Source organism: Helicoverpa zea, chromosome 6, assembly GCF_022581195.2.
Source record: "Helicoverpa zea isolate HzStark_Cry1AcR chromosome 6, ilHelZeax1.1, whole genome shotgun sequence".
In the NCBI taxonomy this organism is placed as follows: Eukaryota; Metazoa; Arthropoda; class Insecta; order Lepidoptera; family Noctuidae; genus Helicoverpa; species Helicoverpa zea.
This window is the reverse complement of record NC_061457.1, coordinates 7740827-7758904: the sequence shown is the minus strand read 5'-3', so window position 1 is coordinate 7758904 and position 18078 is coordinate 7740827. Positions and strand designations below refer to the sequence as shown.

Here is an 18078-nt window from a genome sequence, read left to right as displayed (position 1 = left end):
AATAAACTAAACAGAAATTGACTTTTAGTACTAGTTAGCAAACCAGATAAACTATCCGCACTAAAATAGCTATTTATTGTCAATTAAGTTATTATTCGAATCAATGAATCGAGAAAGTTAATTGACTTTTCGGGTCAAGCGGATTAATATTCGTAACGATTTCAAATCGGGATGTTTCGTAAATGTAGATAACCCTTTAACGATTGGTTAGTTAAGTTAATCGCTGACCCATTATATTGGGATGTTCGACTTTAATTTTTAACAACAATACGTTACTATGAAGAAAGTATTAAAAGTATCGTCGTCAGGCTTTTCCTCTTTGCGGTCAACCCTCGTGTAAGTCGTCAGATACTTATCGATTTTGAGTTATTTATGGTGCTGACTTGTCAACAAATCATTGTGGAGAACCCTCTATATCTTATGATTTCCTCAAGGTCTAAAGTTGTGTCTAGACAAAACACTATCTTATTGTTTATCGAATAACCAATACCTAGCTAGTGAAATACTAACGATTATGTAGAAACACTTCAGTAAAATACACAGAATCTGCCATTATTCAGTTTATGGAATATTTACTACATTGTTAATTGTTAAGCAATTAAATTTACCAATAATTCGTTTCATTGTATTTACAAATACGCTAATAATGTCAATAGAATTTCTATAAATTAAATTCAAATTCAGTGTCCAAATTTATCTATTTCGAGGTAAACACTTTTGATAGCCAAAACAGTTTACTGGTAAATAGATTTTAATCCCCAATTCTTCATGAATATTCGATGGTAAAACCACAGCTTACATTTCAGTACGGAAATACAGTGTTATTCTGTTAGCCACTTAACTGATCCGCTACACGAGCACTAAAGGTGCTACCGTCGAGTCCTAATTCGTTTTATCGCATCAAGAGTTCCGTCAATTACCTTAGGATCCAAGGGAGTTTAGGTATTAAGAACAACCTTAATTGCCTAAGTACCAGTTGTTTTTCTAACGTACCTGGTATCTCGAAGCTAATGTAATCTATGTATAACGTTCATGCATTATGCATGACTCCTCATATATTAGCATATGAGGAGTCATGCATACCTACATTAAACATGTCGGAAAAACATCGGAAAATGTATTATAATAATTATGACATCATGTTTCGGATATTTTGTGATTTTCGGTTAAAATTTCAGCTACGTCAAGATAAATCACATTACCTACTTTTAAATTTTCTTCATTCCTCTACTTCATAATAGACATCCCTCGAGATTTGAACTGCCATTTGTATTAAACCAGTAATAAAAGGGTTATCTAACTCTATATCCATAGACGGCAGTTCGGGCAGAGCTGATTGAGAGCTTTATCACTGTTCTATCACAAAGGGCCGTATAACTGACGCTGACCTCGCTAATCTGCCCGATGGACATTTGACCACTACCGGAGGCTATGAATACCGTACTTTGTCCGTAGTCTTCGCAATGGCCGACAGGAGCTTTATGACTTATTACGAAAATTTTAGTGCAGAGATACGCCTCGATAACTCAATCCTACGAAGGTAATCGATACATGCAGACGTGAACCACTAGGTTGTGATCTTATTTATAGAATATCTACATTTTACACCATCACTCAAAAAAAACAGACTGTATTCAGATTAAACTATTCAATTTGACCTCAAATCAAATCAGAGCTCAAATTGATGATATTTTATTCGATCTACTTTTCAGTGTAAGTAGAAGTAGAGTAAGTTCCGATTAGAACATTTGGATGTCTCCTCCATAGACGGTAGGTACTTCGCTCTTCCGGAGCTTCAAAAAGCTAGCCAAAGTCGACCGTGGACCGAAGCCAACACGGTGTGACGTTGCTCATATTTTATGACTATGTTAATGAGTTTCGTCACCTAAATTTTGATTTCACACACTGTACAAGTTCTTAGTTAAATCAGCGAACAGTGCATTTCAAATAGTTGACAAACAGTCTGATGAGACTGCCCGGTGGCGGCATCGCCATGTTGCATTTATATTCGGAGAAGTTAGAATATTATGCAGAAGTCCAACAATGACAAACAGCAGCATCTAACTCGGAAATATTCCTTGTCAATGCAAACGAATATATCTATATGTAGGTGTATATGTATATAGGTACTTATTATATTAAAACAAATCAAAATGTTTACACATTAATTAATGCGTTATCATAACTATTTGGTAATCTGTGACGTCCTACTCATAACTCTACATATTTATAGAGGTAATGCTTTTACAGTAAAGCTGCTAAATCGATTGTGTTGTAATTAAGCACTCAGATAGACTGTATCTGGATAAAGATTATAATTTTATCTGATTACATAGAGTGACTACATATTATTATCTATAGTTATAGGTACATTAAGTTATTATAGTTATTATAATTATTATCTGTGAGTAGACAAATGAAAGTTGTGAATGTGATATTTTTTATTGAAGTAAATATTTTTTGTTATGCTTTTGCGGATTGACGGGAAAGGATTTGTGATAGGAAGTCTCCTGGAAACGATTATACAATAATGTCTCATCTAGACCTTAATAAGTTTCAGGGAAAAACCACGGTAGTCAAGTAGTGCAGGCACAGAAAGCAGGTCGGTCAAATGTTGTATGAATTATAAATTATTTTGGGCACAGTTTAATCTTTTCCTTTTGAAACATTAATATATTCAGACAAATTGTTATAAATTATATAAGGGTATAAAGCCTACAGTCGTGTTTGCTTTATACAGCTTTATTACGATTTGACGTGAAGATTTGGGAATAAGTTACAAGCTCTACCGCCTTCTAGCCCATTAACGTAAATTATTCAACTATTATGCGACCGCTATGGTTTAAACCTATTTCTTGCCCTTACAAAAGCTACATACAGGATCTAGATAATTTTCTGTATTGTTATAATACCGTGGGACACTGGAATCTGCTTCTGTATTTTAGAGTTATTCCCAATTTGTCATTAGTACCGATTGGTCACCAACTATTTTTTCCATACACCAAATCCCGATTGGTCATTCGAGCAAAATAAATAATTTAATATTTAAATTTTGAGTTCCGATTCGTCACCCGCATAAAATTTCACGTATCAGAGTACCGTCAGAAATAAAAGTGTTAGAAGAAATTTTAAATGATAAACTTCAATGTAGGTAAAGGTTTTAATAGTTCTCATATACATATAATAAAGTTTACATTAAAACACAGGTGAAGACAACATGGGCATTTTATAAACCCGAAAATGTGACTCGATACTTTTTGTACCGGTAACAAAAGTACCAGGGGCCCATAACTAGCAAAGAGATTGTATACATAAAAATATTCATAAATATAAAATTTAATTAACAAAAATAATTTGAATGTAGTCAGCAGTTGTGTTGTACATACTGCAGTTTTTCTTTTAAATTGGTCCTTGTTCGGTTAAACAGAACGTTTCAGTTCAATTATCTTCTTAAACTTCTTGTTCTTACTATCCATACACTTCTTCCTCCGAGCCTTTTTCCCAAAATGTGTTGGGGTCGGCTTCCAGTCTAACCGGATGTAGCTGAGTACCAGTGCTTTACTATCCATACACAATTGAGAAAATATATTTATTTTATTTATGTATACCTATGTGCTTAAGTTTTGCTCACAAGTCACATACACTTCCAGGGCACTCAATAACCAACTAATAATGCATTTACACCACATGTTTTTTTGCTAATACCGATAATAGTAAATAGTTACTTACACAAAACAATAGAAACCGGACCATACTTTGCCCCTTCTATATATTGTCTCTTTCTAGAAAATAAAAGGCTTCTGTTTTATTACCTGATTTTATATATAAATAAGTTATACCGGAATTTTCAAAAAATTGGTTCACATACATAAAATACAATTCATCGACATGGTGTAAATTGGTATGTTTATCTACAATTAGGAAAAAAACGTAAAATCCTGACACTCTTGACTGCTATACTCCTGTAAGTTATGCGGTCCTAGTACATGGTGGGCAGTTCCATGGACACTCGTTGATTGGTATATTACTCATCTGATTTATGCGATCCTGGTATTTTGGTTTTGGCCGTGCGTTGTGTGACGCCGTTGAAATCGCGATTTTATTAATAGCGTCTTGCCATAATCGGAAAAAACATAACCAACATAAATAAAAAAAAACGTAATACAATATCGTACAGCTTATCTTGTTGACAGTACTTTTTACAAAATAAAGTACGGATGACCAATTGGGACTAAGCAAAATAAAATATTTTATTGAATGACAAACTGGGACACGTTTTTTATGGATGCCAAATCACTAAAATGACGAATCGGGCATAACTCGTATTTTAGAACGATGATATTTTAAAAGAAATTAAGGGAGCCACATCTGGTTTTGTTCCTACGCATGGCCTGCAACTTTTGGGATATGTAACCTTTGACCTGCGCACATTTATTATTATGTTTAAAAAATATATTTTGCCTTTTTACAGAATATGCTTACAACAAATGTTTCCAGTAATAACATATGATACTGTGTTTACTAGTACACCTAATTAGTGCATTATGTTATTAAAATTAATTACTCATTAGCAATAATAGCCAACATCACAGAAAATATCGTTCCATCAACCGTAGGTAATTTATACATTTCGGGACAAAAGCCCTTAAAATCAAATCAATCATTTTGTTTGAAGTAAAAGAGTAATAGATTCCCATTCAAGATAAAATATAAAGAAAACGAATAAGCGATTTTATCTGGGAATTAATTACGGTAGCGTGATCCCGAACTAGGCCTTCGTTTGTAATGACTGACGGATCGTTTAGTTTTATCTCTTCCGTAAGGACGCGTGTGAACGACAATCATTATGCCAAATAATGCCCAAAGCCCAAACTACTCAGAGCTATTTCCTGCCCTAAAGCAATTAATACATTTCTATCTGCTACAAGGTACGATAAGGCCGGACACAACTTTTGTCTTTAATTGTTATCTATGACTAAATCTGCAAAACTTTGTTTTGCTTGTGCGATTCTTCGTTTTGCCTATGTTTCATTCTACCTGTGTGATTCGAGACAATACTTTAGCGACTAAGGTGAAGAAGCTTTTAACAGAAAAAAATCTATCTCATTATTTTCATATATGCTTATTTTTGCGTGAATGCATAGGTATGTAGATTTAGGATTATTTGTGACGGTCGCAAAGTTTTAAAAACAGATCAGGTTGTAGGAAAACTCTATCACAAATGAATTGTCCTTTATATTCCAATTTAATCGTTAATAATATACAATATAAGTACCTAGGGATGGTCTGTTTTTGGCACCAGAGCCCATAAAACAAGGAGGAGATATTACAGGGTCATGTCGGGAAAGTTTATCTGTTCACAAGTAGGTAAGGGTCAACCCAACACAGACATCTGGACAGATTAGACACCGTCATGTGGCTACTTGCCAAGTAATTAACGCCAATGCTATGGACTAACGGATTAAGACAATGGACACCGTTATTAAGCAGTCGTGTAAATTGTAATTATGCCGTGTAATAGGTAATTACTAGGTAATTGTGGAAATTCAGACCGTTAGGGAAGATTCTAGAATGACTTAATGAATTGATCATGAGTTCTTGGGTGATATCCACGCATAGAAATCTACCCATGCATTGTAAACTGTATGTAAACGAGATTTCTTAGTAGAGTGGTACCCCTGCCTACATGGCAATTTAACCGTATTGTTCTAAAGATACGCTCTTTTGCCTTTACTTTTCAGGCAAACAGACTACGTTCTGTTAAAGGTGATATATTCTCGAATTTTTGTATTCAAAGACTGTCAATCTTCAAATAGAGAGCACACAGTGCATAGTAGTTGTATCATCAATTATACGTAACATGTTCTCCGAGTCACGATGTACTGTAGATATGCTGATGTATGTATAAACAGAGCTCAACCATTCAAACTATTGACAACACGATAATATAATGGATGGGGTTAGACAATGATTTATCTACACCCTAAATAATATGTTTATTATAATGAATTTAATTTGTTTTAATAATGTTTTACATCATTTAAAAATGGCCTACACAATACCTTGCATGCCGCATATAGTGAAATGTTAAAAATTTATACACTACAATTCATCATATTGGCTTGATTTATATTTCGGTCTAATTAAGAAAGACTTACCAAAAGCGTAATAACAGACTTGAAAGAGGTGCGGAGCTATAGCTGTAAGTAGGCCGAAGAGGGCTTGTGGTAGTTCTGTAGCTAGGAAGAGTCCTAGTAGAGCGACCAGCATCCGAGTCGTCCGGTCTGTGCGTCCACCGCCACCTCCAGCTCGCTTCCCGCCATCTTCATTCAACCGGGCTTTCTCACCCTGGACAATAAAGATGGCGAACTTTATCTTATCAACTAATGAACATAAAACGACACATTAACAGTGGTCATTTTCAAAAAAAAACATAGGATATGATAAAACAACACTTTGAAAATAAATTTCTCTACTGCTCGTCAGACACGTCTTCGCTCTCATAAAATATATCTAAAAGCATCGGCTGTCAGCAACAAAGAAAAGTAACTTATATTTTTTTCTCAGTAAGTATTGTTTCTATTCAAGAGATAGTTTGAAAGCGATCCTTTGAAAGAGCTGGTTATGTTATGTACGATATTGTACATCTCATACAAGATGATCAGGAATTATATGAAGCTAATCTTCAGGTATGTGAATATCATTATATGCGGAGCTTCGTAGGGTATCGGAAATCCCTCTGTGTGTAAAAGCATGTATGGTACCAAGAATATGTTAACGTACGTAACAATGTACCTACAATCGATACTTGCATGACCGGGTTGTTCTTATCAAAAACCCAACTGGACCGAATACGAATACAAAATAAAAAACTGGTCGTACCTCGTTAGTTGTGATTGCAGATTTTTTCAGTAATTTTTGTCTTCTTCTATCACTCGACTTCATTTTTAGTATTAGTAGCACACTCAGTATTGATAACACTACACAAGGTATGAGCTTTATAAACACGCTGTAAATCCAAAAAATAGCTGTGAGCAACTCGTTATTATCTGTCATCACTATAGCGTACTCTCGCTCCGTGCTCACTGTTGCATTCTTAATTATATCCGTATCGTTCAATGTAACGTTTTCGTGCCCATTTTTCGACGAAGAAGGAATTTCTTGAATTTTCATCGCAAAATATATGGGAAGACAAAGTATTGGACACACGGCATACGCCACTGCTATAGCGATATTGGTGTTCTTCTTGTTACACAACGTCCTATTTTTTTGTGGAAACTTTATGGCTATGAACCTCCAAACAGCAAGCGTGATCGTCAACCAAATAGATATCGTATGGAAGGTTTGACTGAATATGGAGTGAAAATAGACGTAAACAGCCCATGCATATGAATTGCGATTGAGTTCTGCGCAGATATCTGTATAAATATGTAACGCCAGTGGGATGTAGTCAATCATAACGAGCAGATCAGCGACTGCCAGCCCGGTGAGGATAGAATTTGTAGATGAGATCATCTCTTTTCGACTGAGTACGGCGATGTTGACGGAATTAGCAGCACTACCCAGCAGGCAGATGAGTAATGCGATGTACCCATGGATGCGGACATAGGCTCGCTGGAAAGCCTGCCCCTCTGGCACGCAATACGCCACGCCGTCGCCTTGCATATTTCTATTTCGTTTTGTGCCAGCCACAGACTCTTGGAAAACTATCTACAAGCCGCGTGCATTGTCTGAAAAGAAAAAAAAGGGTCTTACATCATTTGTCACAACGCTTATTGCTGCGGAAAATACGGCCTATTCAGTGAGGCCAAGAGAAAAACCTGAGAAACCCGACCGCTGTCACTCAAAAAAGTGTATCAACGCGAGTAATAAACAAATAAAAATATCTAGGAACAGGATTTTCCGGCTGGTTGTGTTATCCGAATGTTGTCGGTTATTTATGTGTGTGCCTGCAACGGCCGGGTAATGGAATAATCATAAATAAAGTAGCGCGCGGCACTCAGGGCTGGCGCCACTTTCTCCGATTGTTCGCAACGACTGAAGCACCTCGTATTTTCTTCCCTATCGGTAAAGTGCCACACAGTTCCGGAGAGACTTTGTAAACTACTATAAACCATAAACTTCTGCAAAATGATTATTAAAATTATGCCTTCTCGGGTGGTAGTGGTTTTATAGCTTTATTTTGTTCAGAATTTAGTTTAAAACTGTGTTGACCGCAGATCACATTATAAGTAATTTATCAATTTATGTTTAAAGTTTTTATGAGATAGAGAACTTCGGTTCGATTTTGCAGGTACCTACACTATGCTTACAATAAGCAACACATAAATATGTATGAACTCCTCACTAACTAAACAAACCATAATCCGGATACTGGAACGGACTCACAAAGTTAGCCGACATTTATTATCCTCTGAACTTACAATAAACTAACAGTTACACTGTTTATCTCTTCCTACTTCAATAACAATCATTTCCATAATTTGTAAATACGCAGTTGTTATGTTTTTGTTTTGGTATTTTTTATTAGCCACAAAACCTTGCGATGTAGCCCTTGACTTTCAAATTACTTTACCCGTCCATGCTCACGGCATTTAAAAAATAAGTTTACATAAGAAAAACGAGTGAGTTATGTTATTCTCAAGTTCAAAGCCATTATGAATACATTCAATACATTATACTATTGAGAAGTTGTGTTTAATTTCATTGGTTAAACAAGGGGTAAAGTAAAGGATCGTCATCTTCCTACCATTTTTTAAATTAATTCTAGGTCATGTTCTGAACCAGATGCAGCTGATATATAAATGGTTTCGTTCAGTAAGTGGGCGTAACATTTTTTGTCAAAGTCTACGCAATTACTAGGCTAAGTGACAAAGTTAGTTTATTGAGTACCCTCGAGTGACCAAACTAGAGACTGCTTTTAACTCATGTCGAGGGCTGTTCTCAGTTGACTTGACCCTGGATCTTGACAATTAAGTGGATCTGCGTACGTGTAACACGGTAGTTACGAGCTAATTACATTACCTCGCAAGGTACCTACGTCGGACACTGATACCCCCGGCCCACGTTGAAGGTAAAGTAAATAAGAATATGCTTTACCATTTTCCTATTACTATAACACGCCTTAACACGGAACACGTAATTCGCTCTAACACCGCTGTAATTTCGCTGCGAAAAGGATGATGCGTTTTACCAAAAAACATTCTACTTTAATAACACGTTCAACCTTATCGGAATTACTATTCAAAGGAACTCAGGGGACGGCACGTCCGCATCGTACGTAAAAAGATACGGGAAAAGGTGTGTCGTTTGTTAACCAACTAACTTTACCTTTCGGCCCGTTTTAATACAATTTTCGTTTTGGTTCCCTTCAAAATATTCATGTTAAATAAAACTAGTTACTGTCTAGGTTTGGATAAAAGCCAAATAAAAAACTCAATTCAATTTGGCTCTTTCATAGTCAACAACTCAACTCAGCGCCGGAACTTGAAAAGACCTAATTAATTCATTATACTGACATTTGACATTGCCAATTAAGAGTCACAAACCTGATTTAAAATTACTCTAGTTTGAAAACAAACCCTCAGACATTCTGTGAATCGTAGGTAATTTCCAAGAAGTCCCTCCCTACAGACCGTCGGGCTTCATTTATAATGAATACAATTTTATAAAACCTCGTTAGTAACCAACCATCCAGTGTTTTGTTCATACCTAAACCTTTGTATTCGCAGGTCAAGTACTTCTAATTAGTGGTACCTTCTGAGGTACACACTAACTTGACGTAGACATGCTCATTTAATAACTTACAACACCTGGTGTTCTACCCGTTTTGTGTCGAGTCTCTTACGCGTGTGTAAGACATGTCCTCCATTAATTAACCGTTCCGTGTAAACTAGATGAGAAAAACAATAGACGTAGTTCGGTATATCAATCATTTGATATTTTGCGATCTTCGCGAGTTGTCAATTACATGTTTGCTCGCTATCAAAGAACACTTCGGAAATAGGCCATTATAATAATGCGAGTCCTTAAGAAAAATAATCCAAGCACTTTGTCTTCTCAACGGGAAACATTGTCCCTTATTTAGACGTGCGTTGGCGTAACAAATGGTTACTATTACCATCAATATAGTGGACTATCACTTGGATTTTGATGGCGGCTAATGATGCAAAACGAAACACCGATTGTTAGCGGAGGATTACGTCTTGAAAATTCGTCCGGTTTCACTTTTGCTGGTTTATTCACGTACGAATACGAATGTCAATTAAACAGAATGAAAAGAGCGTATTTGACACTGATCTTGTGAAGAATTATCACACGATAATTACGAGGACGTTTCACAAATGTAATCAACGTTTTTTTGACATATTACGCATCGCGTCGACCCATTAAGGTGCTGGATTTTGTTCAAATAAAATTAAAGCTGTTTTATTACCTATGCATTAAAGGATTAAAAATACATTAAGAGTCAAAGGCAAACGTTTCACCCCACTTATACGGTTCGATAGGCATCAGTAAGTACTCTACGATTACGTAAATAAGTGTGCTCCCGATCTAAAAGCTATAAAATGCAAAGAGTTTAACGCTCTAACCGCATAAACAGCGCTCTTAAAGCACTGATTAGATAACTCAAGTTCACACTTCATCAGACCGTAGTTTGAAAAGACGCGTTTATTGGGGCGTTCTACATTGACTACTAAACGATGTTATTTTGCATCAAATTCAGTTACCCACGCACTTAATTCAATTTAATACAAAACAGAGTTATTTAATTAGTTCTTCGTAAAGGATTTATGTAAATCCTCTGAATGATTAATGCAATAAAAGTATCAAAACTTGTCATTAAAATGCTTTCATAAGTAATCAGAGGCTGCAAAGTGTAAACAAAGGGGAAGAACTTTATTAAGCTCAAAAATAAATTAGGTGTCTAAAATATCATTTTGTTTGACAAACAACCGAGGTCAAGGTCAATGTGAACACTTAGTATTAACCGTCGTGAACTACCTACACAAATGATTTTACTACCAGAGCGGTTTCCCGCAGTCGCATCCCGAGGGAATCACTTCTTCGGACAAAAGTATTTTAAGTTGTTCCCTTGGTATATGTACCTCTAGCATATATGTTGGTTCCCATTTATTTCAGTACCAAACACGTAAATGAGTTCAGTCGAGTTTAGCGCTTTAACTTTTGCATTTATGAAATTAAGTAGATACGTAACTGCTAAGTACTTATTTCCGAACTTTATCAAGACTGTCGAGACACTTGCTAGCCAATACATAATTATGTCTGTGGTACCTTTTTGGTAAAGTTTTTCATGCATATTTTTTTGGCATAATAAATGATAGAAATCATATAAGGAACAAATGAATTTCCACCAGTTACCGCCGCCGTCTATTTCAGTGTGAACGCAGAACTAAATATTTATATGAACTTACGAAGTCACTTTGAGCATATTTTATTAAACATTCTGTAACTTTTATCTACAACTGTAGGATTAAGTAATCTACTTTATGTAAATGAGCAAAAAAAAGTAATGGAATAATCCCCTAAGGAAATTGATGATGTTTAATAAGCATTAAGGCGTATTTATGGTTCAGGCGTTGGGATCTACATTAGTAGCTTTGTCCATGAATTTATATCCATGTATTTTCGTATTCATAAATATGAAAGAAAACACCGGTTTTAGGTACATTTAAGTACGAACAAATATCTTTCGACGTTCTCCTCTCTAGTTAAAAGGATAAAAAGTATTCCTTGCTATTATAATGAAAACTAAATATAAAGCTTTAAGTTAACTACATTGCTGCAATTACTGCACAGTTAATGTAAATATCTAGCCGCTCCTGATACCGCTACAGGAAAAATATATATTTTTATTGAGAAGGACATTTTAATTGCGTTAGTTTTTATTGAATCTATTGCAAATTGATAACAAAATGAAATTAAGTGGGTTGTTTTCTCTGTTAAAAATAATTGATTGTAAAATTCTAGATTTTATGTAGCTTGTTAGTGTCGTTTCTGATAACAAACACGTAATTAACGAGAGATAAAAAGCTTCTAATGTCTAAAATATATTTTAATTAATAAAGTAAGGCTAAAACTTGGAATAATTGTGTTACTAAGAAAAGTTCATGGCAAATATAACTATAAATGTTCGTAATGTTTTATAATTCACTAAAAGCTGTTTCTCGCAACACCACCCGCTTTTTATGTGGTAAACCTTGCGCCCCCACACATCATTAAAATGATTATAAGTTCTATATATAGGTGAATATCTATCTTCATATCTCTAACCGAGAACGCATGACAAACACATTAGTAATTACAATATTAATTAATAGGTATATAAATGCGCAGTAATACATTATTAGACAACAAGAACACCTGTCAAGTGAACTTAATCCATAAATAGAATTTTCTATGAATCTCAACAAATAAATTAAGCACACATCGATTGTTATAACTTTGAACTGGGGCCCGATTCTCCTAAGTTAATAATGTCAAAATCGAATAGAAATCGAATCGCAATATGATCGCAATAGCAGTTTTAACCATATCGGGCATTCTGCTACTAATAAAAGACCAATCGTATTCGATTGACATTTGATTGGTGTGCGATTGGTCTGCTATTTTGGTGATTTTGGTCCATACGGTAGTTTGCTGTACAATCATTTTGCAATCGTAAATCATTTGCAGACAAAATGATTCATTATTGAATGACAGAAAAGGATAAAAACGTTTATTTCAAAGAAAAAATAGCGGAATGCCACATACGCTTCAATCGTAATCGAGTCGAGATCGGATCTCAGTCGAATCGAGTCGAACGTGAATCGTATGACGCTTAAGTAAAATTAGGAGAATCGGGGCCCTGAGAGTTCAAAAGCACAAATATATTAAAGGTTTATAAACTCAGCTTAAAAGAAAGTTATGTATTTGTTGGATAATTAACCGACTTCCCAAAAAGGAGGAGGTTATCAATTCGGCCGGTATATATTTTTTTTTTTTTTTTTTCTATGAATGTACATCGATTACTCCGAGGTTTATAGACCGATTTACGTGATTCTTTTTTTGTTCGACTCGGAATAGCTGCCAGTTGGTCCCATAGTCATCAGGTCAGGATCTGATGATGGAAACCCTGAGAAATCGAGGGCAACCTTCGAAAGTTGTAGGCATACATAAGGTAAAAACTTGACACTCAGGTGTACGCCTAAAAGCACTATTCAACAGTGAAGATTTGGAGCTGATCTGATGATGGAAACCAGAGAGGGTCGAGGGAACTCGACAACTGAATATGTAAAATACCTCGTATTTGGACTTATATTCTTTGTATTGATGAGAACTTCCCACTTGTATGGATAGTGACAACTATTCGTATCACTGAAAAGCTTTAAATAAAAAACTTTTTTACAAAAAAATTAAACCGACTTCCCGAGACACTAAAAAGCAAAAAAAAAAAAAACTATTTTTAGGTGCATCGGCCTAGAAGTCGGTGGCAAAATTAACTTAGTAACATCCATAAGACACCGACTTCTAGGCCGATGCACCTAAAAATAGTTTTTTTTTTTTTTGCTTTTTTTCATAGACAGTTCATAGAATGGGACGACAAAGAATGATTTCGTTAAATCAGTTTTCATGAGTATCTTAAAGAGTGGTTTCGTGGAATCCCGCAAACCTTCGCTGGCGAGATTCAAGAACATAGTTACGTTAGTTAACCTGACCGACCACTTCTTGATTAGTGTGGCCTAAGTGGAATTCCCAATACTTAGTACTTCAGCTCGAAACTTTCTTGAGTTTGAGGGGATACGAACCAATTATTAAAATTGTACTTTGAATACATTTTAAATCATAAACAATATTTACAGTTCAAAATATACGTCGTCAAATTGTAATAGGATCATGTAATTACAATCCAATTACACCAGGACACAAACTATACATTTATTTTGAAATATAATGAGGTAAGGTTTTAAGGTCACAGGACTTCACGCTTTACGCACATCACACAGTTTCCGGAGCGTCCAAAACCTTTCCTAAAAACCACAGCACTAATCAAAGTCGGAATAAGAACAAAATTAGTTTGTTCTTTACACATACTGGCCTCGTAATTAACAATTTGACGTCTGTGCGTACGATAAAGGCGGCGAGAGGCTAAAGTTTAATTAATCCGTATTTCACCCTTATCTATACAGGCATGTGGGCATAATCTGTCGAGAGTCGCTATATAAACAATTAACTTAGATTGAGCAACCCTGAACCCGTAGATGAGCAAATTTTGTTTTCATGCCTTTCTCACTGAGTGGGTATACAAGTATACTGTGCACAGCATTCATTTTGGCTGTGGTACGGCGGAACCACCGAGTAACGAAGCGTTATTGCCTAAACAAATACCGAACTAATGAAAAGTTGACCCACCGTTGAAAAACAACAAAAACTACTTTGATACTGACCTATTTACTTTTTTGTGGATTTTATTCTATGTTTGTGGCAGGTTGGTGGTGAAGTTAATACTTTAGTGGGAGGCATAAGAGAGGATGCAAAGTAAAACCGAAGACGTGCATAGCTTTCCGTTCAGCATACTGCATTTTAATGCAGAAACTTGAATTTTCCTTCGACGACAGACATTTTAGTCCAATCTAATGCAGAATATTTTCATCTACAGGTTGCATTTCTTTATTGAAAAACCTAGATATAAATCTGTGGTATTTAATAAAATAATTTCAATGTGACACTTTTTTAATACAAACATTTGAATTGCTGTTATGAATAGAAGTAATTTGAAAAGGTTTCAAGTATAAATGATTTATTTTCAACAGCATTGAACCTCGACTGATTTAATTTGATTTATTCAATGAATTTAAAAGATTATCCTGTTTTCAACTAGAAGTTCAAAATGTTTATTTTATACATTGAAAAATAAATTAAAACGTGAAATAAATTGAATTGTTTGGTTAAAAAGAGAAATATCAAATATAAACATAGAAAAATCTTGTTTACTCGAGAGGGACCGAAAACACTAGAAACTGTTGTTCCTACTTATAAAGTGTTGCACCTTGAAGTCTTCATGTTTCAATTTTATAATAAACGTCAACTCTGGGAAATAATTTCCAAGGGTTCTCACTGCGACGGCAAACTGTAGCAAAACAACTGGAAACTGCGCCGTAACCATTCTGTCAAAGTAAAACAAAATGATCTACTTGTGCCTATAATAAAGACATTTATTTTTCATTATTTCACTCGTGTTCATGATATAAACTCAATTTGTAAACATTTTCTTTGCAATAAATCAGCATCACACGTAATTTTTTTCTCATTTCATCCCCATAATAATAAAATATGAAGTAAAACAAATTAAGGAAAATATTTCCTTGCTCTTGCAGTACTTAACGTTTAAAAATATGACAAAATAGTTCACCGATAAAAGTTTGTAACTTATATAAAAGAGATAGTCAGTATGCTTCTGAGAAAAATACGAGTACTAATGTAGGAACCATTTGTGTGGTACACGGGCGTGATAAATTAAATCACGTCACAAGCAAGTACTGCGTTACCCCTTTTTACGAGGATACACCAAAGGCCATTATGAAAGTGGGTTTAGGTACACCTAGGTAAACATAGGTCCTTATTAAGTTTACATTACTTACGTATGTAAGTTAAGGTTCGCTAATAACATAGGTTATATAGTTATTATTATTACGTAATGAGTAGGTTATAGGGCATGATGCTATAATGTAGAATATACGATGTCGTAATTTCGATGATTCCTAGCAGATGCTGAGTAAATCTCAGCTGCTCAGATTGAAATAAATGTCTTGTGATGGTTATCCATAAGTAGTTCCTTGAACGATACATCATTGGAAAACAAATGGGAAATATTATGACAGACATTATGCATTACACCTGTTCGTTTTTTATTTATATTGTTAACTTTATTACTTAGACCACGTTATAAACTAGATAACAATGTTTATATTAAAGCTTTCATTTGAATCTATTGTCATTATTATAAGCCGAGAAGATGCCATATTGTTTTCTCAGCTCAGACTTCTATTTTAGAAAACATTTGGAGACAATGAAATTCTTGCAAAAATGTGTTTTTTCCACAGCAAATGAATGAACTCTCTGGAGGTTTATAATATTTATTTTACTTGTGGCTTTTGTTGGAAAAGCCTTTGCGACAATAACGTTTTCATAAAATTATCTGTCTGAATGACTTCTAGTTAGTGTCAATTAACTATTGCCTTTATTGCTCTAGGTTAGTACATAATATACTGTCGAGAAATTAAAATGATTTGTTTATCTCAAATACTAATTGTCACTTGTTCTAAATATAAAATAAAAAAGACGTTCTGAATTCGTATAAGTAGTAATAAATCAAACAGAGTAAATAGAGGGACTATTTATTCCTGGTACTAAAACGAAGCTTCATTAAAAGCTACACACAGGTAAAGAAAACTCCTTATACGTACACAGATAAAACGGCTCACTGATCAATCGACGTAAATCGCTCTTTGCCTCAGAAGTATGTGAATGATGAAGTTTAATTAAAGTGCGCGAGAACGTTAAAGGAATAGTCTCGGCAAACCTTACCGATATTAGTTAAGTACGTTAATTTAACGGATACCAGGCATTACACCCCACTGAACTTGCTAATAAGTTCTGTTGATTATGTAACGCAATAAAAACTAAATTGGTGCCTGTAGGTAGCTATTTTCTATATAATTTCATTCTTTGTTCCTATTACTTACGTGAGAAAATGCCATCTCTTACACGAGAACTAAGAAAGCCATAAACTTGATAATGTATGGCTTTGATATTGTAATATCTTAGATAAGTACAAAGTAGCTCGTCTCAAGCAATATATCTAATACCGCAAACAGTGCAGTGGTCTCTCAATTTAATCAGATGAGAATATCTCTTGTTCAGTCCCATTCGCTTTATTGCAATTCAATGCTATACAATATGTTCAAAGATATCTAGCAAATACAAACCTTTAAACCTCAGTACAATGATGTAATATATCACCCATTTAATTATTTCAGCTTTTATAATAGATAAAACAATTTAACAAAGTCAGCAGGTAAGATGCCTCCTTTGTTAAGCTCAATTTACGATTAAAAGTTTATATCCTCATTTGTAAAACATTAATTTCAATTAATTTAAATTTTCATATAATTTATTAGACCAGCATTATTTCATAAAGTGCTTGAAATTTCAAAAAAATATGTAAAATTACGCTCTCAAAAAGCAATAAATTAATAAAGAATTCGTTTTGAGGTCATCTGTAGTAACAAATCAAAATGAATAACCTTATCTATAAAATTACCATTCAACGGCGTTCGGGCAGTGATGCAGGCATTTTTATGAATGAAAGTGTGTCCCTGGTGTCGTAGGGTAACACAAAAGCCACACCTAATGTGTGTGGCTTAATTTTACACATAGGTGGAGCCGTCCATATACTACTAAGCGTGGACCGAAGTGGCGCTGCGGTTTCCCTCACAATCGCGCCACGTAACGTGTCTGTGCGGTACACAGTTCCTAAGCCCAACAAGAGCTTTGAAAGCTCTGAATTTATCACTTTGGTAAACTTCTATTAGAAATTACCAAGTGAAAAGTAGCATTTTAATTGAAAAGTGAAGCTACCTGGTGTGGGCAACGTAAAATGTAAAGGAAATAAATTCATGACTCCTAAATAAGCTCACAAAATTAAATTCATTCATAGTATGCAAAACTGACGCTGAATCTCAGACAGCAGACGACCCGTTCATTTTATAACTAATTAAGAGAGGCTGTATCGTGGCTTGCATACTGATTCTATTACTTCACGCATGTGTTAATAATCTCTTGCCCTTGGGATTAGTTAACACGAACGTGTGAAATCTTCGGGACAATCATTTTCATGGGTGTAATTAAAACGGCCTTTGGGTATTTTAGAAGAACCAAATTGCTCATTAAGAACCCTAAGGAATACTTTGTGTGCATTTCTGAATTAAGTACCTATGAATATATTTATCTAGGAGATAATGTCCCTTGGCTTTATGTGTAGGCAGGTACTCTTAAATCTCTGTAAAATTTTAATTT

General features: G+C 34.8%; 1 protein-coding gene across 1 annotated transcript in view; it reads right to left on the bottom strand.

The window, feature by feature from the left end:
* Positions 1-18078, bottom strand: part of LOC124631356 (G-protein coupled receptor dmsr-1-like) — a 36752-nt gene that overhangs the window by 10775 nt on the left and 7899 nt on the right. The window contains exons 2-3 of the mRNA XM_047165719.1: positions 6883-7730; positions 6159-6348 (exon numbers count right to left, since the gene is read on the bottom strand). Coding sequence (XP_047021675.1) covers positions 6159-6348; positions 6883-7665 — 973 coding nt within the window. The 5' untranslated portion in view covers positions 7666-7730. The remainder of the gene's footprint in view (positions 1-6158; positions 6349-6882; positions 7731-18078) is intronic.